This window comes from Oncorhynchus kisutch, linkage group LG4 (genome assembly GCF_002021735.2).
Source record: "Oncorhynchus kisutch isolate 150728-3 linkage group LG4, Okis_V2, whole genome shotgun sequence".
Taxonomy (NCBI): Eukaryota; Metazoa; Chordata; class Actinopteri; order Salmoniformes; family Salmonidae; genus Oncorhynchus; species Oncorhynchus kisutch.
This window is the reverse complement of record NC_034177.2, coordinates 45,427,315-45,454,822: the sequence shown is the minus strand read 5'-3', so window position 1 is coordinate 45,454,822 and position 27,508 is coordinate 45,427,315. Positions and strand designations below refer to the sequence as shown.

At 42.4% G+C, this 27,508-nt stretch overlaps 1 protein-coding gene across 1 annotated transcript; it reads right to left on the bottom strand.

Annotated features, from left to right (window-relative positions):
* Nucleotides 1–5,570: 5,570 nt before the first annotated feature.
* On the bottom strand, nucleotides 5,571–24,832 carry LOC109889594 (Wilms tumor protein homolog A-like). The gene is given in 9 exon segments (XM_020481143.2): nucleotides 5,571–7,087; nucleotides 7,591–7,683; nucleotides 7,923–8,012; nucleotides 8,130–8,251; nucleotides 8,253–8,275; nucleotides 10,462–10,561; nucleotides 18,369–18,471; nucleotides 19,425–19,541; nucleotides 24,056–24,832. Coding segments are annotated over 9 exon segments (1,170 nt in total). The 5' UTR covers nucleotides 24,456–24,832; the 3' UTR covers nucleotides 5,571–6,965.
* Between the last annotated feature and the right edge of the window lie 2,676 nt (nucleotides 24,833–27,508).

The following is a 27,508-nucleotide window of genomic DNA, read 5'->3' as shown; positions in this document are numbered from 1 at the left end:
TGACGATCGTGACACATACAGTAGAGGACATGTGCAGGTTGATTTGTCTGTCAGACACTGTCCCTCATCTTATGGCAAGCAGCAATGTAGTGCACTGCCAACCCACAGCTCTCTGGGTCCTCCCCCAACAGGACGGGGAGCCTACTCTTATCAGAGAGGTATTTGAAACCTTGAATAAGGGTTTCAAATTTGGGGAAATGACATTCTCTAATTGTTTTATATTTTTGACATTTTGTCAGGAAATGCAGCTCTGTCTCATGTTCTGCTGTTGTGCAGTGGTTGCACAGCCTTTTCTCTACAGGGAGCCAGGTTTTCCTGTGTCTACCCTTCTCAATGGCAAGGCTGTGCTCACTGAGCCTGTACTTTATCAAGGTTTTTCTAAGGTTTTGATCAGTAACCATGGTCAAATAAATTAAATTAAATCTCTCTCTCTCTCTCTCTCTCTCTCTCTCTCTCTCTCTCTCTCACGCTCTCCAGCTTTCTCTCTCTCTCCTCATTGGTTCACTTGTTCCTGTGAAGGATTTATAGCTGTGATTTGGCTCAGCTTACTGACTGCCTGCTGAGAAAAAATATGGGATTTGAGTGTTATTAACGATTTCACTTTTCCATTCTATCTTCAGTGATGCATTTCTCATAATCATAATAGGATTTAAGTGCGTTATAAACAATGGAATAAATAGCATTTTTACTCAAACACTTCTGCATGTGCTTGTGTTTGATCAGCCCTCTCCTGTTTGTTATAAGGGAAGAGCTTCTATAAATTGCAGGTAAGGCAGTGTTTAGTTGCCATTGCTTGTGAAAATGGTATTTGCGTAGTGCGCTAAGGAACTCCCATTGCATTGTGGCCCATAAACCCAGGAGCGTCCCAGGAGCATCCTCAAGCATCCACAGATGATTTGTAATCAAGTAAGGTTAATTAAGGAGGCTAGAGCTACGAAACGACTCTGACCCCAAGGTGATGTTACAGGTTCTGTTTATGCACTCCATTGCCATGCAGGTTGGAGTGCACGTGTCTTTGGGATAAGTGAATGTGGTTGGGGGGTGAGAAGTGTAACTCCATGAGATTTACAACTCACTGATACTTCATATCCTCTCCACCCTCCTCGGGTCAGATTCTCAGCAGCGGGCTTTAAGCCGCCGACGGCCGACAGACTCCTCTGGTCTCACTGCCTATCCCCCAAAATAAACAAACCGATCAGACGCTGAGTGCCTAAGACGTTACACATTCCCTCCTGTGTCTTTGTTCATTTATCGCCCGTTTCCCTGTTAATCTTGTCAAATGAGAGGCTCGACGAAGAGGCTGAGACTGGCTCAACTGGTCTAGGTGGTAAACGTGTCAGCGTCGCGGCAGGCTGTTTTGGCCAGCAGAGCAGCGAAGCGGCTAAGGGCTTATCAGGATGGAATCACCCACCAGCACTTTACAAGCTCAACACACCAACCACACACACTCTGGTCGCACCCTAACATCACCTATCGGACTTGAATTAATGCTTTTGGTGCGTTTAATAAGGTCACTATTATATATAAAGGGATGTAATATAATATATCGTTGTTGATATAATTAGAATGGTTGAGTGTGATGAAAATAGGATGGAGATCAGGTTTGAAATTGTATACGCTCTGAACAGCGTCCGTATCAGCTGAATAGTTTGCAGCCATTGGGATGAGGATGGTTAATATTTAACTGTTGATGTGTATTATTACCACATCGCTGGACACAGCGCCACGGCATTTGCATTCTGAAAAAGAGTGCATTTCGAAAGAGGGATTTCAAAGTTGTAGGAACATGGGGCATCTATTTGGCGACATCAAATGTACACTATAATGTTTGTGCATGTTTTTTTTCAGATATCAGTTCATTGTTCGGTTTGTTTGGGTCAACTGACACAGAGGAGCACGCCTCGGAGACGTCTCTCTGACCTGAACCTAAAGCCAATCTCTTGTCTTTATCAACAGTCACTCAGAATCGGCCCGAGTTATGGACCAGAGGCTTGAAGGTGTTTGCGTTTTCTTCACTACTTTTAATGTGTTTCATATACTGTACATCTCGTGTCTGCTAAACTGGAAGACTAGCGCATCTGAAGACCATAGGGTAGTCATGCAAACATGTTAATGACCTTTTATGATGAAGGTCAACCTCATGAACAACGTCTTCAGAAATAACACTAAAGGCCATTCATGCCGTGTATAAAGTACGGCAAAGTTGGCCTGCGATAGTACACTACACTAACGTCAAACGCATCCAATCCCATTCAACCCTGTCCTCCTAGAAAGTCCCACATTTGTCTAAAAGGAACGTACCAAGTGGAGGGTTTTCATACAGCCTCTATTGTGACGATTACAAGTGGACCGCATTAAAGTTACAAAAAACAGCCACCTCTCTTCAAAGGCCGTGGAGCTGGGCCATGGAGCAGAAATCTGGGACAGAGATTAACCACTGTCACTCTTGAGATATAGCAGGGGATTTTTTTTTTTTACGTGACTAATAGGGTGGAGAGTCAAGCTGATTTACGGAACGCTGGGGCCAAGCGAATAGCTAAAGAAGAGGATGGCCACAACAATATTCTCTCAACGTGGTCAAACACCATCCGATACATTTAGGCGACATCCGCATCGCTGATGTTTTGACGGTGTCAGAGGTGGAACTGCATCAGAGCTGTCAACTCCACAAGGGTCTCACCGGTCTTATACCTAAAGCGGACATTACCATTGGAATCTGCACCTCCATTAAGATGATAGAAACCCTCATTATTTAGTTGAATGATTTTTCAATTTGAGTGTAATAGAGCTCGCCCGCTTATAGTCCTAAAAAACGGAAGTGAGTTATCTCTGGTTCATTCAGCCATTCCTATGGGGAAAATGTATAGGGCAAGAGTAGGGTTTTGGGATAAACTCCGAAAATAAGGTCTGAGGTTATTAACACAGGCTTAGGAGATCTTTTATGTTTCTGTTCTATGAGATAATAACAGTCTGTTAACATGACCTTTGTGAATTATGAAGCCTTTATGTGTTTTTTTTTGACTGCATAAATGCTTCAAGGTTCACAAAAGGTGAAGTTAGCTGATGAAGATAATCTGACTGAACAAAAAGTACAAGATCTCCTAAGCCTGTGTTTACCACAGACCTTATTTTCGGCATTTATCCAGAAACGGCATTCATTTCCCATTAAAGGCTTTGTCCAGCGAACGACGGAGGAGTTAGCGACGGAGGAGTTAGTGCCTACAAAAAGACACCATTACTATTTCTCTCTATTTATTTCTCTGCGGCCTACACTTTTTTAGTTCTGAGCTTCTAACACGAGTGGGGCGGAAGTGGCTTCCTGACAATGATCGCAAGAGCAGCTGCTCACCGACGGCTCCAACGCAGTTCCGCCTCCAACTCCAACACCAAAGCATCAGTTGTGCCGCAGTCTGCTATTGCTGGTTAACGCTTGATCTGATTGAGTCTAGGCCACAATGCAGCGGTATTTAAAGTCTTAGTGGCGTCATGGGGGAACAGCAGTTGGGTTACCAAAAAACACCAAAAAAAACGATATACACTACCTTTCAAAAGTTTGGGGTCACTTAGAAATGTCCTTGTTTTTGAAAGAAAAGCTCTTTTTTTTGTCCATTAAAATGAACATCAAATTGATCAGAAACACAGTGTAGACATTGTTAATGTTGAAAATGACTATTGTAACTGGTAATGATTTTTAATGGAATATCTACATAGGCGTCCAGAGGCCCATTATCAGCAACCATCACTCCTGTGTTCCAATGGCATGTTGTGTTAGCTAATCCAAGTTTATCATTTTAAAAGGCTAGTTGATCATTAGAAAACCCTTATGCAATTATGTTTGCACAGCTGAAAACTGTTGTTCTGAATAAAGAAGCAATAAAACTGGCCTTCTTTAGACTAGTTGAGTATCTGGAGCATCAGCATTTGTTGGTTCGTTTACAGGCTCAAAATGGCCAGAAATAAAGCACTGTCACGACTGCCGAAGTCAATGCCTCTCCTTGTTCGGGCGGTGCTCGGCAATCGACGTCACCGTTCTTCTAGCCATCATTGATCTATGTTTCATTTTCCATTGGTTTTGTCTGGTCTTCTTACACACCTGGTTCCAATCCCATTCATTAATTGTTGTGTATTTAACCGTCTGTTTCCCCTCATGTCCTTGTCAGAGATTGTTTATTGTTATGTTCATGTTTTATGGATTGGTGTGCGACGGGTTTTTGTACCCACATTTATTTTACTACGGACTTGAAGTTATTAAAATACTCCATTTATACCAAGTTTAATTCTCCTGCGCTTGACTTCCCTGCCACCTACATACGACGTGACAAGCACTTTCTTCTGAAAATCATCAGTCTTTTCTTGTTCTGAGAAACGAAGGCTATTCCATACGAGAAATTGCCAAGAAACTCAAAATCTCGTACAACGCTGTGTACTACTCCCTTCACAGAACAGCGCAAACTCGCTCTAACCATTTTCAACATTAACAATGTCTACACTGTGTTTCTGATCAATTTGATGTTCATTTTAATGGACAAAAAATAGCTTTTCTTTCAAACTAGACACTAATGTACTTGTCCTCTTGCTCAGTTGTGCACCGGGGCCTCCCACTCCTCTTTCTATTCTGGTTAGAGACAGTTTGCCCTGTTCTGTGAAGGGAGTAGTACACGGCATTGTATGAGATCTTCAGTTTCTTGGCAATTTCTCGCATGGAATAACCTTAATTTCTCAGAACAAGAATAGACTGATGAGTTTCAGAAGAAAGTGCTTTGTTTCTGGCCATTTTGAGCCTGTAATCGAACCCACAAATGCTGATGCTCCAGATACTCAACTAATCTAAAGAAGGCCCTTTTTATTGCTTCTTTAATCAGAACAACAGTTTTCAGCTGTGCTAACATAATTGCAAAAGGGTTTTCTAATGATCAATTAGCCTTATAAAATGATAAACTTGGATTAGCTAACACAACGTGCCATTGGAACACAGGAGTGATGGTTGCTGATAATGGGCCTCTGTACGCTTATGTAGATATTCCATAAAAATTGGTTACCAGCTACAATAGTTATTTACAACATTTGATGTTATTTGATGTTATTTTAATGGACAAAAAAACTATTTTCTTTCTAAAACAAGGAAATTGTAAGTGACCCAAAACATTTATATATTTAGGTTAAAAAAAATGAAGAGTACAGATTATTATGTTGGACAATATACAAATGTTTTTGAGAAAGGCAATTAGAAAAATAAAATTTTATTCAGTAAATTTATTGGTTTCTTTTCCTTTTGATGAAAAATTTTAATGAAATTATTAAAGGTGATTTGTTTATGTAAAAATCGAAAACTACCAATTTTAAGGTTGTGTCATTACATTTGGGGGTGAAGTCGCAAGACATTTTTGTTGGATAAAAATGGAGTCCAGGCAGAATAACTGCGGTCCCAGCTGAAAAAGTTTGAATTCCACTGCTTTAAAGTTTTACAACTAACTGTGATTCATTTTGAAATTGTACCAAGCTTTTTGTTTGTTGTTTGCACATTGACAGTGCATTTACGTAGACTTCGAACGATAAAAAAAACTCCCAACTTAAAGTGGATATTTTTTTATTGTTTGAAAAACAACAATAGTGGATTAAAAGTGTATTTTTTTCTAAGTGCAGGGAGACTGCACCGCTTAATTAAGATGAATAGTCCCAAGGAACAGTGAGTTTGAGAGAAAACACGTTTATTTTTTATCTGCGTCTCCTGTTTCACTCAGAAGTCAAGGAATTTGAAAAGAATCTGCTCAGAGATAAAGAAAGCAGCGGATGTTAGCTACAGTCAAGAGTTGTATTTTGTTATCATAACTATTTTTATTCGGAGACCGGGCCAGTATAAGCCTCCTCTGGTAACTTGTGTCAGGTGACTTACAAGGGCTCATGACCTGGTCAGGTTACGCTCTGGTCAGTGGGTCTCAGGAGCGCGGTTGATCAGCCCTGTTAGTGAAGGCAAAAGTAACTCAACCCTGGCCCCTGAGCCAACACAGCTGCCGAGGCAGTGTGCACACTCCGAGGGGGCTTTAATACAGAACGCAATGGGAAAAAATAACAACAACAACAACAACAGAATCAGTATATATACTGTATAAAAACAGTAAGAACAATACAGTTTCAACAGATGGGAACAGACCGTAATGTATTTATAATACACTTCAGAGGAAAAAAATCAGAATTGTTTTATGACTTATGAAATACACACTTAAAAAAGCATTTCCTGGATCTATCGAAGTAGGTCTAGTCTAAACTATAATACTTAAGTCACATTTTCCATGGCAAGAATATGAATGTAATCCATGGTCCAGTCTGATTATTTACATCATTTAATATGACAACTTCTTGGCCACATAGCCAGTGTGCCCGATACATATTTGTTTAAACTCACAGCCCCAAAATCCACTGTCAAAGTGAAACAATATTTACAGACAACATCACAGACAAAAGCGGACATAGTGTAGTTTTATGTTTCAACTACCCGGTGCAGATCAAATCAAAAACACAGGGATGTGGACTGAACAATAGCGATGATGAAGATACTGTCGGACCAAAGTCCCCCTTTCCAGAAATCCCCCTTTCCAGAAATCATTCCAGTGAAAGATTTTAATTCACAAAAGTATGATCAAATAAATTAGTCTGTAATACTTCAACTGAGAAATGGGCACAAAAGTTATACACATCTATAGAACACTGACAAGCGATAGAAACTGTTTGGTTTCCTCATTAAATATATCTTACTAAAATAACCCTCTGAATCAGAGTGTATGAACAGAGGACTGTCCCTAGGTGGCACTGTTTGGAGAACTGTCCGTTGGTGAGGCTGTACGGTAACATGCAGATGAACAATGTTGTCGGCCTCGTGCTCTGCTGCTGCTCCCCCGTGCGAGCTGGGGGATTCAGTCTCATGTAGGGAGGATGTTTGAGAGCAGTGAGGCTGGCTAAGTTCTGGCTCAGATGGCCAGCTGGAGCTTGGTCAGGTTCCTCTGGTGCATGTTGTGGTGACGAACCAGCTCATCGGACCTGGCAAACTTCTTCTGACAGTTGGGCCATCTGCAGTTGAAAGGCTTCTCACCTAGGAGAGTGAGCGGGAGAGTGAGCGGGAGAGAGGGAGGGAGAGAGAGTGAGAGTGAGAGTGAGAGTGAGAGTGAGAGTGAGAGTGAGAGTGAGAGTGAGAGAGAGAGAGAGAGAGAGAGAGAGAGAGAGAGAGAGAGAGAGAGAGAGAGAGAGAGAGAGAGAGAGAGAGTGAGAGTGAGAGTGAGAGAGAGAGAGAGAGAGAGAGAGAGAGAGAGAGAGGAGCGCTGTCAGTGAGTATTGAGGTTTAAACCTACTGAAGGGGAGGAAGAGATGAATGAATTGCCTATGATCATTTTCGATCACTTTCAGTAACAGGTAATTTGTTACAATGAACTGACTTATTTTTTTTAACCAATTTTCATCCAGTATGATAACAGACCGTAGATTAGTTGGAATACTAAACCACCAAAGCCTTGAGACGTTACCTACCGACTGTTCATGAAAAAGTGAAGTAACTAGCTAAGTAATAAGCAGAATGTGGAAAAATCAAAGTTTACGCACTTGTTTTACCTGTATGAGTCCGGGTGTGGGTCTTAAGGTGGTCAGACCGTGAGAACTTTCTCTGACACGTCTCGCACTGGAACGGTTTAACCCCTAGGCACACGCACACATATACACACACACACACACACAGAGAGAGAGAGACAGAGTAGAGCAGAGGCCAGGGGAGAAGCCATTCCAAAGGGAGCACGAGCTACAGCGTTCTATTTACAATACAGAGGGCAGAGAGATGGAGGGAGCTCGAGCAGAGAAGCTGAAAAGAGGGAAAAGGAACCAGAAAAAAAGAAGCAGTGGGGGAGAGAGAGAGAGAGAGAGAGAGAGAGAGGGCAAACCTGTGTGTCTTCGCTGGTGTCTCTTCAGCTGGTCGGACCTGGAGAACCTTCGTCCACAGTCGGTGAAGTCACACTGGTAGGGCTTCTCGCCTGGAGCGAGGGCCCAGGGGAACACAGAGAGGGCTTTGGTACAGCGAGACCTGAATCCCTGATACACTGGTATGTTAGTCTCATGAGCGCTTGATCTATGGCTGCCCTGGCACTTACCTGTGTGTTTTCTGCTGTGCATCTGCAGGTGGGACAGCTTGAAGTATCGTTTGTTGCAGCCAGGATATGTGCACATGAACGGCCTCTTCTCACTGGTCTCTGAGCGAACAATGGCAGGGGGCGATACCTGGCACCCGTCGGACATCCTGTGAAAGGGTGCGTGCGCACACACACACACACACACACACACACACACACACAGTGAGCCATGATACAGGTTTAGAACCACGACATATCATACGAAGAGATAATAGTAACTAAGCTACCCACTAGTCTATTGCAGCAAAATGTAACTCAAAAATAATAAACACATTTTTTTTTAAAGGCAGAAGAAGTGTAATTACCTTGCTAAGGGGGGCTTCATTATACTGGAATTAGCCGTAAAATGATTGGTCAAATTTACTCCATGCCACTGATTTACTCTCTAAAGCAGTTAGTCACAGACGTTAGGCAGACCCCATCTCAGTTGTCCGTGCCCCCCTGTGCTCCCCTCTCTCCCCCCTCCCTCCCTCCCTCCCCTCCCTCCCAGACCCTGATACCCATCTGCTGTCCATTAGCAGGCGCTTAGTGTAATGGGCTCTGTGGGCACACTGGCGCTCTAATAAATAGCGTTAGCAGCCTATTGATAAGCAAATTACTTCAGTGTTTTATGACACTACCGTATGCCTGACTTGTCCCTTGTCTAGACGCCCCACTTCACGGAGGGGGCAAAGCCAATGCTGGGATTGTCAAATAGAAAGCTTTCTGAGCACCAAGTGTCCACGTACAACTTGAACATGACTTTCAAAAAATATACACTGAGTACACCAAACATTAGGAACACCTTCCTAATGTTGAGTTGCACCTCTTTTTGCCCTCTGAACAGCCTCAATTTGTCTGGGCATGGACTCTACAAGGTGTTCATGCTGGCCCATGTTGGCTCCCACAGTTTGTGTCAAGTTGGTTTGATGGCCTTTGGGTGGTGGACCGTTCTTGAAACACACGGGAAACTGCTTAGTGTGAAAAACCCAGCAGCGTTGCAGTTCATGACACAGGTGCGCCTGGCACTTACTAACACCACGTTCAAAGGCACGTACATCTTTTGTCTCGCCCATTCACCCTCTGAATGGCCCACATACACAATCCATGTCTCAATTGTCTCGAGGCTTAAAAGTCTTTATCCTGTCTCCTCCCCTTCATCTACACTGATTGAAGTGGAGGTAACAAGTGACATCAATAAAGGATAGTAGATTCACCTTCCATGTCATGGAAAGAGCAGGTGTTCTTAACGTTTTTGTACACTCAGTGTACTTTTGCATACTTATGTGATTAAGCATACTTATGCGATTCATTTTGTGAATGAGGTTTTACTGAATTCATTTCACTTGAGAACAATGAGAAGGGAGAAAGAGACGGATGTAGTACCAAAATTCCCATTTTTCAACGGGAATAGGTCTGGAGAATCTCTGCTCTCTCTGTGCTTTAAAGCTGCTGACGGACATTAATGAAGAGCTAATGATTTATTAACATGGGCCTGTGTAAGGAACCTGTGGCTTTATTGCTAATGGATTTCTTGAAAGTGATTCCTCGTCCCTTTTCATCCTGAGATGCCTTTTAAATGTCTCAACTGTTCTGGCAGAGGACTGCTTCCTCTCGCATAGTCTGCTCATTGCGTCAGGCTATTAACTCTCTCTCTCTCTCTCTCTCTCTCTCTCTCTCTCTCTCTCTCTCTCTCTCTCTCTCTCTCTCTCTCTCTCTCTCTCTCTCTCTCTCTCTCTCTCTCTCTCTCTCTCTCTCTCTCTCTCTCTCTCTCTCTCTCTCTCTCTCTCTCTCTCCTCTCTCTCTCTCTCTCTCTCTCTCTCTCTCTCTCTCTCTCTCTCTCTCTCTCTCTCTCTCTCTCTCTCTCTCTCTCTCTCTCTCTCTCTCTCTCTCTCTCTCTCTCTCTCTCTCTCGCTCTCTCTCTCTCTCGCTCTCTCTCTCTCTCGCTCTCTCTCTCTCGCTCTCTCTCTCTCCCTCCTGTACTGTATCTCTCTAGTCTCTCCCACCTCCTCCTCTTCTGCCAGCACCCGTGCAGTGCCTGGAGCTCGGGAGTAGAGGATGACCTTGTGCTGGCATTTAGGGTGTGTGTGTGTGTGTGTGTGTGTATGTGTGTGTGTGTGTGTGTGCATGTGTGTATGTACATGTGTGTGTGTACATGTGTGTGTGTACATGTGTGTTCATGCAAGAAAGTGTTCGTCTGTGCTCCACGTCCCGACCTTGGCCCTGATCACATAAGCAAAGATGTGTATGGAGAGAGGAATCAGAGTGTGTGACCTGGATGCGAACTCAGAAGCCGTGAGAGGACAGAACTGACCTGTATGCCTCTGAATACTCCGTGGGTGTGGATGCGGTACTGGGTGCTGCAGCTATACACCATGGGATTGCTGGGGTCACTCTCATAGCCCGTAGCATGGCTGTCCACAGAGAGAAAGACACAAGAGCATTTTTAGTGAGGAAATATGTGACCGTTTCCTATTTTGTCTGCTAAATTACAATTCACATAAAAACTGTTCAAGAGCATTCAGCAGTTTTAAGAGCGGACTGAGTGAAAGGCAAGAAAATGTAGGATGAATTGTAGGATGTATTGTAGGATGAATCGTAGGATGAATGGCTATTGTCTTCCACCCCGTTAAATGTACTGTAAAATGTTGCCGTAAACGGCCCCACTCCTGAAATATAGGGGAAAGTTGTTAAGAAAGGGTCTCCCACTCGTAAATAAACGTTGTCGTTTAAGCGTTTCCCACTCTTATCTGTGTAAGCCAGTTCAGCAAAGTTGCATTGGCATTGTATTTCAATAGCATGCACAGCAGGTAAAAGCTCCCAATAAATAAATGCAGCAAAATCACCAGCTATAACTTGTCTTGACATAGGGGCAAATTGCTCTACGGGTCACAGTGCAGTATATTCACCTAAAGCATCCAAAGTGGAACTTGGAGGAAAGACTAATGGTTAACTTCCTGTCATTCCCAGATTTATTCATACGGCTAGGCGGTAACTGGCCTCTCTCTCTAACCCTGGATTAACACAAATTCAAGCTGCATACTAACTTATTTTTCTTCCATAAATAAGGGCCTGTTTTAGTAAATCAAAGAGCAACTGGTTAACACCGCAAGACTTTCTGCCAAAACGTGTTGTCACCCACACACTACTCTCAATCAAATAGACGTACAGGATAAGGACATACAGTAGCACAAAAGGACAATGATCCATTGTGGTATATGTAGAAATAACAAACACAGGTCAGGTATTGTGTGCTATCCATCCATTGTGTACTAACCTATTTATTTTATGAGGTAAAAAACTATTCAATTTAGAAATGGCAATTTTAGCTAAACACTTATTAACCCCTCAAAAGACGAAGGTAGCCCCCCGAAAGTATTCATTCAAGTTGGTTCAGTTACACACACTGCAGCTATTTCAAGGCAGCTATGGGTCACATCTAGTTTCATAATAACCAGATGGCAATACCGTTATATTATTAGTCTTACAAAACTGTCCGTCATTTTTGTATTTCATGGAAGGAGGGGGTTGTATCCTGTACAGTTAAATTATGAATAGATGGTTGAGAAGGCATAAGGCTGTATTTGTCTCTACTCTTTCCAAGGATAGCCGGAGTCGGGACAGTGCAAGCTGCATGCTGCAATAAATCTCCTCACAGTTCATTCATTCACTCATTCACTGTGGAGCTAAACACCTCAAGCTCACGTTAATGTATGCAGACAGGGCCTGGGGAGAGAGACGGGGCCTGGGGAGAGAGACAGGGCCTGGGGAGAGAGACAGGGCCTGGGGAGAGAGACAGGGCCTGGGGAGAGAGACAGGGCCTGGGGAGAGAGACAGGGCCTGGGGAGAGAGACAGGGCCTGGGGAGAGAGACAGGGCCTGGGGAGAGAGACAGGGCCTGGGGAGAGAGACAGGGCCTGGGGAGAGACAGGGCCTGGAGAGAGAGACGGGGCCTGGGGAGAGAGACAGGGCCTGGGGAGAGAGACAGGGCCTGGGGAGAGAGACAGGGCCTGGGGAGAGAGACAGGGCCTGGGGAGAGAGACAGGGCCTGGGGAGAGAGACGGGGGAGTGGTGGCGTTTATCTGGAAGAGGCACATTGCATACTTTGGCGTGAGTCCCTGGAGATGAGACTCCAAGTCTGATTTTCCACAGCCTAAGCACCAGAGTCCCTCTCATTTAGCAGCAGATTAATCATTCAGTCACCCCGGCCTTTGCTGGCTTTTTCGGGGAGGTGGTGGAAGGGTCAGACCCTCCCCTCCAGTCTAACTGAGCCCTGCCTCTGTAACCCTGGCTGGAGAATCCCAGGGGGAAAGCCATCCCATTGTGTACTGATCCACTTCCACTACTCCCCAGTGCAGGGCCCTTCCCCTCCATTACATGTCCCACTGTGGTCAAGGCTAATGCCCTGCACGGGAAAATTATAGCAGGATACATTTCACAGGAAGGTACAAAACAGAGAAGCTAATTTAACCTGCACACGATACCTGGCGAAAACAGAAAGAGAGGAGGTTCAGGAGGAGATGGAAAGGGAGTTGGAAAAAGAGGGCCACTAAAAATGACAAGAAAGCAAGAAGGCAGGAGGATATTTTCATTACAGCACTAAAGCAGGAGAAAAAGTGATGTTTCCCCCTCAACTAGAAATAGCCCTCTGAAACGATCCTAGACTCACTATCATGGCTTGTCACCTTTAACATATCAGGGTCACACACAGGCATGGAAAACATCCGAAAGCACCATTTCAGGCACAACCTGAACTTGCTAAGGTAAAACAACAAGCAACCCGTATGCGACTTCTGTGATACGAGGTCTTTTCTCCTTTCCAATCACCTCAGTGAGAAATGACAGGGCCCCTGTGGAGTCCCACTCTGCCGCAAAATCAAATACCTCAGCAATGCCCGTGAGTGGTCAAACGTGTGATTTAATGAAGGGAGCCCCCCAACCCCCGCCCCTTCCGCCCCCTCCCTCCGCCCCCTCCACCCACCCCCACTGCTATTCTGAGACAAGTGCAGATTGACGACTGTTAATCCAGATCAAATAGGAGTTCTTCAGATGACAGGAACTGGTCATGTCGACATACCTCTTAATGGTGGAAGCCAGCGTGTTAACAGGGTTCCGTTGCCGTACATTCCGGCTGAGATGCCATTTGATATAAATGGTCACCGCTAGGAATGTATTCCTCGGGCGAGGACGTCCAGCGGTGGCACCACTGTTTTCAGTGTGGACAAGCGCCACAAGAGAGAGGATTATAACATTTGGCCCCATCTATACAAGTGCATCCTGGGTAACGGCTCTTGAATACACTGCACAATGAGGATCCTCCCACACAAATAATTACAGCCCTCCATCACTCAGAACCAAATAAGCAATCCGTTACTAAGCATCAGACGCCAGGACCATTAGTTAACCTGCCAGGTGCTTTCCCAAACGCATACTTTTGATTTATTGGGACAGTATCCGAAAGGTCGCTGATTCAAATCCCCGAGCTGACTAGGTGAAAAACATGTTGATGTGCCCTTGAGCAAGGCACTTAACCCTAATTGCTCCTGTAAGTCGCTCTGGATAAGAACGTCCGCTAAATGACTAAAATGTCAATGTAAATCACTGCCGCCCCTGACATCACATCGTTTTATCATACCACAGGAACAGCTCACTGCGCTGGGATGCTCTGGTGCCTGGTACCCTGCACATTGACCGTAGTAGCCTGCACTCTGTTTGGTACCTACATAAAATAAGGGAGAGTGGAGTATCTAGAGTCATTTATTACATTCAGCAACACTCCGTCAAGGGAAACATAGTATTATTTTGATCAAAGATATATACACATATTTTAGGATGTTGTCTATCCCTGGAAATAATCAGAATTCGTGTAAACATTACAAATTTGAAAAAAGCTTGTCCAAAAAAAAAGTGGTCTCTTGGCACAACTTACGAGGTAAATTGAGTTTAAGGCCAGGGTAAGCATTGGGACTCATTTCTAAACACTTTGTAAAAACAAAATAATACACTTTTAACAATAGGTCAGGCCCAGGTGTAACGTCATATCCCAGGGATTATTCCTTGCATTACGCATGGGGAAAAAACACTTCAATTGTGGCCTAGCCCTAGAGGGGGGCGCACCCAACTGAGGATGGCATTTTTCATCATTTCAACATGACTAATCACGCAAATGCGAGGTGTCTTCAAAATACTATGCATATTATGCATAAAACTGACTAAATGTAATCATCATTTGTATGGGGTAGATTGATTAGCCATTTTCTCAACTTGCCCCTTGCCAAATGGCACAATTTACACCAAAGCAACCATTTTGACTATTAGCCCACACAGCTACAAGGATGCACTTTAATGCTAGGTTTAAGACCTCATATTATAGCTTACAGAGACACCAACTGTCTTACAACGATCTACTTTGGTTTAGATACAAGCATCTTGAAACCTATAACACAATAAATTAATTGAACTCCGTTTTATTTTTACCTCACTTGCTTACCACTTTTTCCATGTGGTTTATTCCTTCACAGACTCCATAAAATTACGACCTCTTCCTAAATATTTGGTCACATTATTAATTTTGTGTATGGTTTTCTAAAAACAAGTGGTGGCTCAACTAACCCTTTGGCACGACTTACCCCAACAGTGCTCAGAAGAGTTTTGACTTTTTAGGCTGTAGTTTTTTAGTTCAAATCAATTCAGCAATTTGGATGACAGAAAGTGTCACAGTTCAGTCTTGAGGGTGTGCCCATTGTTAGTACACTGCAGTGGCAACCCGTCATTCAGGGTAGGTGGGGCAGAGCCTGTTTTGAGCCCCACATTTTTGGCAAAAAATGGGGTGGGGCTTGCCTGTTTTGCATGTTATTTTGGCATTAATACGTGTCACATATCAGTTTGCAAACAATGTAAAAATATATATATATTATTGAGTTAATAAAGCTGCACACAAACATGGTCTCTTTTTTTCTTCTTGAATGATGCAGCTCCAAAAGGCAGGTGTTTCAGCCCAGCTCAGTGCTTTCTATGGTGGTGGTGGTGGGGCAAGCCAGCAGGAAATACGGAGCGGTGTGCCATGATTGGCTCAGTGTTCTGTCACTCATGGGGAAACTACGACACTGCGAAGTCTAAGGGGAGACCTCGAAAATTCGAGCCCTTTGGGCTCTAACATAGAGATACATTAGAAGTGCCCATCCAAGAAGGCTCAAGGTCATTGGCCACAGATATAATGATGTAACATCACGTTATAGGTACAGTAGCTGATCATGTCAACGTCATACTTTCAAAATCTTAGCTAGCAGTCATCATCATCAATCAAGTCAACAATCTACTGGCAAATCCTTTTTAATCCTTGTCATTTGAAGATAAATAATGAGGAGAAATTAGAGATAAAGCGTATCAGTGCTCATCGGCCATCGGACATAAACATTACACAACAAGTTGGAAATCGTAAATTCAACAATGAGTTGTATGGAAGGAAGTGACTACAGCAAAAGGTGAGTCCAAAAACATATTGTTTGCTGCTGCATAAATGATGTAATATGACAGGGAGATATGTATACTGTAGCTAAGAAAGTAATACTAAGTGTATGCTATGTAGTAAGATGTTAGTAGCCCATGTGCCTCACCCTAATAATTTAATAATCTTAATTTTGCCTACTATTCTGACTTGGTGTTGCACTTGTACATGTAGCCTATAGCCTGTTTTAGAGAAATTGAATCATTGAATATTGTAAGAGCATTCATTGTCTGCTTATATGGCCCCTTTATTTATCCTGCGGTTCTGACTTGCTGTACAGGGAGAATACTGTAAGAACGGCCTATGTTCTGAATTCTGTCGCTGTACATTTCAAAAGTGCTGAACAAATAGTTAAATTGACAACATCCGTACTAGCTCGCTCATTGATATCTTAATCAAAATTACGGATTGCCTCTAATCCGCTCGTCTTTCCCTTATGCCATAGTTTGTACATCTCAATTGTCAGTAGAAACCACATTTGTTTAAACAAGTCCGCCTATGTTTTTTTAAAAGACAGTAAATGAGGCTGAATTAACTGTTTCATTGCCAGACAAGGCTCCGCTGATAGCCGGGTGTAGCAGTGGTAAGGTGTTGGGACTGCTGTTGGGATAGCTTTATGTAGGCCCATACACAACAGTTTTTGGTCACCGTTTGTCACCATTCTAGTGCAATTAATGTATTGTTTAGTGTTGTGTGGTGGCTTTGCTGGCATACATAATAAAAATATATTTTTTTGCACCACCAAGATTTACATGCTAAAATTGCCACTGGTACACTGTGAACTTTAGGTAAAGTCCTCTATGACAAGTTCTATACACACCTGAGACTATCTTGATAAAATAACCAAATGTTTGGGTATTTTGATTCAAGGTGCTCTAGAGCTTTTTTTGGGGGGGGGGGGGGGACACCAGTCTTCATCCTCTACACCAGCGCTTCCCGAAGAAACCTTGTTCCTAGCTTGTTTTTACTTAATGTACTTCCAAATCATTAGAAAGTGCATAACTGCAGTCTCACTGTATAAATACAGAGCTGTTGGTACCAGGAATTTGATTAGAGAGCGGCTTTGATTTGAGTATTCCCAGCCCCTTCCCTTCCCCAACAGATATCAGGAGGATATCAGGAGGAGCAGAACCTGAATAATGGGCTTCCAGACCATGTCTAACACACTCCCATTATCTACTATCCTCTTATTTTGAATCTTTATGTTCCCTTGAGCTGAAAACAAAATGTTAAAGCTATTCGAGGAATGCAAGCTAATTTTGTGCCGTCTCAAGACCAGTGAGTTAACAGCAGTGGTGTTTTTTACTGAAGTAAAAATATTTTAAAGTACTACTTAAGTAGTTTTTTGGAGTATCTGTACTTTACATTACTATTCATATTTTTGGACAACTTTGACTTTTACTCCACTACATTCCTAAAGAAAATAATGTACTTCTTACTACATACATTTTCCCTGACACCCAAAAGTACTCGTTACATTTCGAATGCTTATCAGGGCAGGAAAATGGTCCAATTCACACACATCAATTCACACACATCATTTCTGGTCATCTCTACTGCCTCTTATCTGGCAGGCTCACTAAACACAAATGCTTTGTTTGTAAATTATTTCTGAGTATTAGAGTATGCCTATCCGTAAAATAATACAACAAGAAAATTGTGTCTTCTGGTTTGCTTGATATAGTGAATCTGAAATTATTTATACTTTTACTTTTACTTTCGATACTTAAATATATTTGAGCAAGTACATTAACTTTTGATACGTAAGTCAATTTAAAACCAAATACATTTAGACTTTTACTCAAGTCGTATTTTACTGGGTGACTTTCACTTTTACTTGAGTCATTTTCTCTTTTAAGGGATCTTTACTCTTACTCAAGTATGGCAATTGGGTACTTTTTCTACCACTGGTTAACAGTTGTGCGAGGTTACAATGGGGTTCTCTCCACTCAGAGGACAGTGAGCTACTTTTTTTTTTAGGAAGAATTCAACATTGGTCTAAGACTGGAAAAGCAGTAGTGGATTACACTGTTTATCTTGGCCTACTGAGCACTGCTTCTGTCTTGACAACTGTTAGGAGTTTATCTGGACATGGTCCTCATCCATACCATCTACTTGAAGTATTTTTTTCCGCAAGACAACTAACTTTCAACGTGAACACAACACGGTAAATGTGCTTTTATATTAAACTATTCTTAGTCAAGAAGGACTGCGGTGGATTTAGTCCAATGGAAGGTTTTGAGAGTACAATGTCGACAAATGGCTTTATTTTGATAATTTCCTGACTGAAAATCAGGATGTTCTCCTTCTGTCCAACTTCCTTTCCCTGTTACTTTACTTCCTCTAGCCACTGGGCGTGCTCAATGGCAGCGTGACATTTTAGAACCACAATGCTGCTGATTATTGTCTTAGCAGACAATCTGGCTGAGGGCAAGCACAACCTTGGCCAGATTAAGACTACTACACAGGTGAACATCCTGTACAGATTGTCCTTAGAGCATCCTAGCTACCGTTAACAAGACGATAGTCACTACAAACAGGATTCCTTAGTAAGATTTCTGCCTGTCAGCCTGCTGCTTTGTGGCAATAGATGACAGGTGAGTGGTAGGCCTATTCGAATGGGGCTTATGGGACTGATAAGGATGGGGCTAAGGTGAGTGGCAGGGATGTGATGTCAGGTAAGAACAAGTGAAGCAACTGTAGTGGAGCGCCTACCTGTTGTAAGGGTTCCTTAGCAGTAGTGCTTGGCTGCCTGCACAGCTGTCTGATGGGGTGTGACATCCATACACGGGTGGAGGGACAGGATACTGCTGCTCACCTACACAAGCAGACAAATGAAACCGTTACTGTTCATCTCAATTATCACCCACCAACTAAACACATGACAGATTGAGAATTTAAACAGTATCATGGGACAGTCCTAAGGATAAAAGACAGCTTCACGACTACACTGGAAGTGAGTTCCCCGATCCTTTATTTCTCTCGACGACCCAGACGCACGGCTATGAGAGAGTAACAATAGTAAACATTTTTGTCTGATGGTTCACTTTCTGTGCGTGAACAAACAAAATGTTTCAATTGAAGCACTTTGCCGTTTTACGAGTGATGTGGGTATGGGTCAAAGAAAGAAGAGCCACATTAGCTATAAAGCTTTTCAGGGAAGTCATCTCTGAACGAATGGATCCTTCTCTAAGAAAAACTATCCTGAAATGGAAATTGTGAAGGAAACCTGTGACCTGTGGCCCGAATGTACACAGCACTTATACAAACAAGAGGCTCTTCTTTGAAGCCGTAAAGCACACTGAATCTTTTTGCTTTTTCAAAGCGCAAATGAAGGATCTCTGCTTTGGCTCTGCCTCCACATATTGTGAATTGGTCCCAGGGCAGTTCTAAACATTCCAACAATCTTGTATCGCTGTTTCCTACAGTTATCATTTCCATGAAGAGAGTCTGAAATTTACAACATCACAGATATAAAATTAACAACACACGTTCAGCCGTTTACTAACAGGAGGGCCATGGATGAAGAAAAGGAAAATGAAAAACCCAAGATGGTAGTGATTTAGGACACTGACGTGAAGGTCACTGTAAGACTTAACCTCGCAGTGACTTTAAGATGGAGGCCACTCCCTAGGCGAGGAGTATGGAGTTCACAATACACGTGTTTACACACATATATATTTTAATACTCGCTCGCTCGCTCACAAACACACACACACACACACACACACACACAAGCAGGAATCTAGGTGAGAATATTGTGCTGTTTACCCATACTGGTCTGCTGAGCGAGGGAGTCTTCATGTTTAAAGGAGTGGTTGGGGAACTGGGAGGAGTGGTGTGTGGGAGTGTGACCGTAATTACTGGTACCATCGAAAGCACTGTAACCTGTGAAGACAAAGAAGAGCGGTTTAGAAAAACTAAATTAATAATATCAAGGTTTTTCAGACCATGGAAAGTACGTAAAAACATGTTTGCATGTGAAAAGTTACTTTATAAATTCAGATTTAGCTTATCCGTTAACATTCAGAACCATAACCTTTTGTATTGAATGGGTAGTAAATTACCTTCCTCTTCCCTCCTCAAACTCCAGTTGCCCCTGCGTTGGGGTGAGAGTGAAAGCGTCCGGAGTGAAAACAAACTGTGGCAGGACACTGGAGGGCTGACACCAGGTTCAAGGCTTAATCATGTCTATGTCTGACCCAGGGTGGAGCACCAGTTCATCAATCACACACCAACCAACACCGACGCCAGTAAGTGCACACCACAGCCACTTTCACCAGCGCCCCAGCAGGGTTTACTCAAAACTCATTAAAGAGCTCTATTTGTCTTCCACTCATCTCTGTCTTGACAGTGGAGAGGAGGACAGGAATGATCCCCATTACAGTAGGCTTACATAGGGCTGGGTAGCCTCCTGGGCTGGTCTGGGACACAAGGGGGCATAGTGAAGGGCACTGCCCAGGGAGTTTGTGTGGTAGTGTCCTCACCTTGAACCAGTCTGCTTTACGCACTGCAGTAGAGCGGGATGTGAAGAAAACCAAATGCACCTATGAAGTGACCAGAATTTTCTGCCATATACAGTGCCTTTGGAAAGTATTCAGACTCCTTGATTTTTCCACATGTTGTTACGTTACAGCCTAATTCTAAAATTGATTAATTAAATAAAAATCCTCAGCAATCTACACACAATACCCAATAATGGTAACGTAAAAAAACAGAAATACCTTGTTTACATAAGTATTCAGATCCTTTGCTATGAGATTCGAAATTGAGCTCAGGTGCATCCTGTTTCCATTGATCATCCTTGAGATGTTTCTACAACTTGATTAGAGTCCACCTGTGGTAAATTCAATTGCTAGGACATGATTTGTAAAGGCACATACATATCTATATAAGGTCCCACAGTTGACAGTGCAGGTCAGAGCAAAAACCAAGCCATGAGGTAGAAGTAATTGTCCGAAGAGCTCCGAGACAACATTGCGTCAAGACACAGATCTGGGGAAGGGTACCAAAACATTTCTGCAGCATTGAAGGTCCCTAAGAACACAGTGGTCGCCATCATTCTTAAATTGATGAAGTTTGGAACCACCAAGACTCTTCCCAGAGCTGGCTGCCCGACCAACCTGAGCAATCGGGTGACAAGGGTCTTGGTCAGGGAGGTGACCAAAAACCCAATGTTCACTCGGACAGAGCTTCAGAGTTTGTCTGTGGAGATGGGAGAACCTTCCAGAAGGACAACCATCTCTGCAGCACTCCACCAATCAGGCCTGACAGCCGGTTTGGAGTTTGCCAAAAGGAATCTAAAAGACTCTCAGACCATGTGAAACAAGATTCTCTGGTCTGATGAAACTAAGCTTGAACTCTTTGGCCTGAATGCTAAGCATCACATCTGGAGGAAACCTGGCACTATCCCTATGGTGAAGCATGGTGGTGGCAGCATCATGCTGTGGGGATGTTTTTCAGCGGCAGGGACTGTGAGACTGGCTTCGGGACCAGCCCTGAATATCCTTGAGTGACCCAGCCAGAGCCCGGACTTGAACGCGATCTAACATCTCTGGAGAGACCTGAAAATAGCTGTGCAGCAACGTTCCCCATCCAACCTGACAGAGCTTGAGAGGATCTGCAGAGAATAATGGGAGAAACTCCCCAAATACAGGTGTGCCAAGCTTGTAGCATCATACCCAAGAAGACTCAATGCTCTAATCGCTGCCAAAGGTGATTCAACAAAGTACTGAGTAAAGGGTCTGAATACTTATGGAAATGTTATATTTAAGTTTTTTATTTTTAATAAATTAGCAAACATTTCTAAAAACCTGTTTTTGCTTTGTCATTATAGGGTATTGTGTATAGATTGATGAGGGGGGAAAAGTATTTAATCCATTTTAGAATAAGGCTGTAATGTAACAAAACGTGGAAAAAGTCAAGGGGTCTGAATACTTTCCGAAGGCACTGCATATATCTTCTAAAATATAATGCGTTGCACATTAATTGTAATAATTTATTTGATGGTCTGATTATTACTTTTGCTGAAAAGATTATGAATCATTCACAAGCCATTTATTATAAGGACAAGTAGTCAAATGTAAATCACTGAACCACGGCCTTATGCGTATTACTTACAGTATAGTATCAATGTAATAATAAATTGTAAAGAGTTTTTACTGACTCCCAAAGAGTTAAAATATTACAGAATTGTGAATTGTCAACCGGTAACCCAATTGATCAATAGTCAGATACAAAGTGTCTAATTCTATAAATTTGTGCCTTCAACAATAAAAACTAATATCACAGTGACTGTATAGATATTAATCCATTTCGGAATTCCATCTATATTTTCCCAGTAATTGTACTTCGATAAGTGTCTTTTTTTATTGTTCGTTTTGAAAAAGCGGGTCAAGAAGTAGCCTACAAATCTTGTATAAGTTATTACAGAATTTCCGTGTATTAAAAATGTCAACCAGTATGGTAAACCAAGGGAAGTCAACAATAAAACTGTGTGACTGTTGGAATATCAGAATGATACTTAGAAACAACACGTTAATTAAAAAATACTATACATAACAAAAAGGGTTCTGAAGGGTAATATAACCCATTGAAGGGTAATACAAATATTTGCAGTTTTTAATAATTTTGTTCAAGGAAAGTCCCTACTATAATACCTTAACTAGACTATTCTCTTTTCCTCGGCTTCCATTCAAGTAAACTTCCCACACACACACACACACACACACACACACACACACACACACACACACACACACACACACACACACACACACAAGTACACTTTAATGGCACAGACACTACTGCACACAAAATACCTGTCCTCACACTAACTCGTTTTGACTTTCAAGTTTCATATTTTAAATGTAAACACAGCATGACTACGGTGGATATTCCCTCAGTGACCATCATTGTCTTAGTATCTAGTGAAAGTGACCCGCATGAGTCTGAGCCATGCTTGTTTGTACTGCCTGGCCAGGCACAGAAGGGGTGTGATAAGTGGGTTGAAGGTTGGACGAGCCCTTTGAAACTGATGTTATTTCTAATTAATCCTCTGTTAAAAGTGCAGACTGATTACATTTGGTGTGTGAACATTGGTGACCCCCAACAGCCCTAAAAAGAAATCCCAGAGCTTGATTATAAATAGCTCAGGTCAAAGTGTAAACTGAGGCATAATAATCTTTTCTTTTTTTCTTGGAAATCAGAAGCCAAGTATATGTCACACTCACAATTGGTCAGCTTCAGATAAACTTTATTGATTTAAGGAACTCTACTGAGATTAGTTCATGTCATAATACAAGTTAAAAAATAATGACCTTTTCTGTCATCACTGAGCCATTTCCCCTTAATTTGTAACACATTAGCATACTCTTCTATAGCCTATTCAGTGGCCTAATGCCATGGCTAATGAATGGTTCAGCATAATACTGAACGTTCAGTAGCTATGTATATTAACCTCTCGCAGGACTCTTAAACATTTGTATTTGAGATTCAGTTGTAAAAATAAATAAAAAACACAAGTTTTTTTAGTATAATCAAATATTTAAGAGTCCTGCGGTTGTATGAGGATTGGCAACTGTATGATCAGCTGAACTACAACACAGCTACTGCTATTACAATTTCAGAGATCAAATTGTACATCCATTCGTGATGAAATTAATCTATTCTGTTTGAAATAACACTTTGTTAATAGGGCACATTCATCTAGAAGCAATGTCAGTAATGCATAATATCATTCGTTATGAAATTGACTCACTGCAGCGGAATATACTACTGGTAAATCATTTAAACAGTACTAAGTTCAGTGAGCGGCACTAAACTTTTTTTTTTATATATATATATATATGTATGCAACGCACTAATTATAAACTTGCTAAATCAATCATAAGTTTGTGAAAATTGTGATAAGGTAATAAAGAAAAGAGCATAGCAAATGCAGAGATTTTCTCAATTGGAAACTCATGTCAACACACTTTCATTGAATTGTGCTGACAATAAGATCAGTGAGTATCACTGACACACTATACAATAGCATAACAAAACACAAGTTTCCTTGCAATGACGAATGCATTTACTGTTCATAGGACCTTTTTCTCCAGGTGTATCTATTAATCATTTGTTTCTTTATTGATCGTGAACTACAGACAAATGTACATCACTAGAGTCAGCAAAAAAAGTGTCGGCAGGGAATATAGTCAAATCATAAGAAAAGCATAAATTCGCAAAATTATTACAGGACTAGAAACGTAACTCCTTAAAACTACTTTGAACAACACGGAACAAATCCATTCTTTCTGAGAATTAAAATATCGTATTTAACCTAATATCAAGTCTTCGTGCAACCACAGTAACGCTTCACTACACTAATCTCCAGAAGAGATGATTATGGTTCATCTTACCCTGGTTCCTGGAGGGGGGCTGGGTGTCCATACAGTTGGTCAGGTAGGGTGCGTTGCTGAACATCCTTGGCTGGCTTGGTGGGGGCTGGCTGGGTGGAGGGGGAGCCCCGAAGGCCCCGTACCTGCAGGCCCCTGTGCCAGTGAACTGGCCGGAGAAGTGCACAGTGAAGGCGCTCAGGCCGCAGTGGGGGTCCTCATGGGGGTCTCCAGAGCTCCAGCTGGGTTCCTGCTTGATGAAGGGGTGGGGTGCCAGCGAGCTGTAGGGGGTGCCAGTGTGGAAGTCCAGTACGGGGCCCCACTGAGGAGCACTGCTGACGGGCAGGGTACAATTCCCGTTCCCCCCTGGCAAGGATGGCACCGGGGGCAGCAGGGCATTGAGATCACGCACATCTGAGCCCATCTCTGGCGGAGCAACCGCACCCTGAAACCAGTCTGTCCAAAACCCCGACAGGGTCGCTCGGAAAATGGACCTAAGTCTTCTTCGGCGTTCTGATGTACCCGGCTCCTGGTTCTGTGGAAGTTCACGCCCAACAAAGCCTCATTGTAACATAGGAAGACGGCAATCTTTGTATCTAGGGAAACACAGACAGTTGCCCCCAAACGAAGGTGAAACAATGGTGTTTCTTTTGTTGTGTGGACAGAGAGAGGTGCTGTCTGGAGGTCCAGCCTGGGGAGTGTTCTCTCAGCTCGGTGAATGGAGGAGAAAAAGTGGGAAGGGAGGAGAGGAGGAGAGGAGTAGCCCTCTATTCCTTTACTCATGCGTCTGTTTTCTTCAGAGCCCACAGAGCTCAAATAGAGACCTAGTGAGGAGGCTGGAGGAGGAGCCAAGGCCAATGAGCAAGAGGGATGAGAAGCTGGCTTCATTTCATTGACAGTATGGCTCCTCAGCCCCTCACTCTAAACACCTCTCTGTGTACGCTCACACCATGCAGTAAGTCTAAATGGGCCTGTTTGTGTGATTTGGGGTATTTTATTAGGATCCCTAGTAGCTGTTGTGAAAGCAGCAGCTACTCTTCCTGGGGTCCACAAAAAAAACATGAAACATGACATAATGCATAATATTAATAGACAAGAACAGCTCAAGTACAGAGCTACATACATGTAAAACATGAAACATAGCCGACATACACAGAATATCTAGGTCAAACAGGGGAGAGGCATCGTGACATGAGGTGTTGCTTTATCTGTTTGTTTGGAACCGGGTTTGCTGTCTACTTGATCAGCATGTGTGTATGGATGAATGCGCATGTGTGTGTGTGTGTGTGTGTGTTTTCGTGTGCGTGTGTGCGTGCGTGCGCGTGCGTGCGTGCGCGTGTGTGTGAGAGAAAGTGAGCGAGAGAGTGAGAGAGTGAGAGAGTGAGTGACTGAGAGAGAGTTCCACTTAAATTGAAATAGTTTGGTGGATTTAGAAATACGATGAGTGTACATCCCTTCACTATATTCCTTCCGCAGCACGTGCAAATAAGTTGTGAGTACCAATATCACTGCTTGATTTGTCTTGAACAGGATTATTCACTGAATCTTTGGATGTTGCCAAAAAAAGTTAGATTTGGAATTATTATACCTACTGTTTGTTTAACTTATTCCTGGGGCGGCCTCTATCTATTAATCAGCTTTACCAACCATTAGAATATATGTGTGATGTTGACACATAGCCTATTTAATAGTACCGCATAAAGAACAACAAAATGTAGGCAGTGCTTTCGAAATAACAACATCATCTCACATCTCACATTGTTGGTCATTTAAAACTGGAACATACACTTAAATTAGTTACATTCTTGTTGACGCAATGAAATCAGCGTCTCTTTCTCATGTAGTGCGACGTGATGAGGATGTTTTCTTGGTTCGGTGATTTGGATATACATTATGTGTTGCTCATGCCTTGTCACTGCACGTAGCCTAGGTTTTATATCATGAATGCAATTAAAAGCCCTCTATTTACGAACAGAAAATGTACCTGAACACGACATATAAACGATGGAGTGACATTCTCGTCTCTTGAAATGATACCATAGCCTGAATATGTGTTGACATTGATTAAGCGGCTCATACAAAGTAACACAATTCGTTTTTCGATATAGGTGCCTTTGTCAATTATTTTCTGATTGGCATATTTAAGTTTCAAGTTTTAATGTCATATGCACAAGTGCAGTCAAATGCTTTTCTTGCAAACTCAAAGAAAGGCATTTCACTGTACTTGTGCACGTTACATTTAAACTTGAAACTGAATTGTTTTGACTAAATGTATTCCTATAATCCCTGTATTTTTTCTTAATTCGTTCACTGTATCTCTAAACATTATAGGAACCTCTGTCTATCGAACCAGTTGAATTTAGTTCAATGGCTAAAAGTTCATCCAAGTAGAAAAATAATACTAATAGTTTACTAATACTAAAACTACTACTAATAAAGCACTATTACATTATATTGTTATATTCTATTATATGTGTATTAATAATTACAAACTATGCTTCAAATTTGTAGTAGGCCTACACTTATATTAGTAATGTTTTATCGATGATGAAGTACATTTTCTAGACATGGGTTATTTGCATAAATTCTTTCAAAAAAGGATTGTGACCCTGAGACCAAAATAGACTGTTAATACATCCTTGATTATGAATACATTTCAAATGATCTTCCAGTGTAAATGATGTGTTATGGCGCTATGACAAGGCAACACATTGAAATGCATTATTTATTAGTTATATATATATTTTTTAAACATATAAATATTCTGAAAGACAAAACAAGTAGGCCTAGCCTACCTCTCTACTTTCAATCCATAAATACATTTTGCGCATTCGGAAAGACTCCAACATCTTCTCTATGCTCCCACTGTAACAGCGATAGGATTTGGAAGGCTATTTAATTAGGCTGTCCTACCAATGTTACCATGCATCTGATGATGGCAGCCGCTGTGGTAGGGAACTAGACAAAACTTCACAAGATGATTAATGTGTCTCTAGCATACTTCAGCACGGATAATTCCGTTTCGAATAGAGAGTAGTCTATATGGCCAGGTCTTATCTTCTTATAGCCTACTAAAAAGGGGCCACGCAAAACCCATCCACAGGTTGCAAAATTAACTCTAAAAGCGGCAATGGGTCCGTTTGGAAAAATGTCTCTCTTTTGTATAAAAGTGGTGTGTGTAGGACCTCGCTAGTGGTGCAGCGGTCTAAGGCATGGCATCGCAGTGTTGCGGCATTACAACCGGCGGTGACCGGGAGTCCAATAGGGTGGCGCACAATTGACCCAGCGTTGTCTGTTTTAGGGCCTGCAGGCTGACTGCGGTTTTCAGTTGAATGGTGTTTCTTCCCAACAAATTGGCGCAGCTGGCTTCTGGGTTTAAGCGAGCGTGTGTTAATAATAAGCGCGGCTTGGCGGGTCATGTTTCCGGGGGACGCATGACTCTATGACTCTACCTTCCCCTCTCCGGAGCCCGTTGGG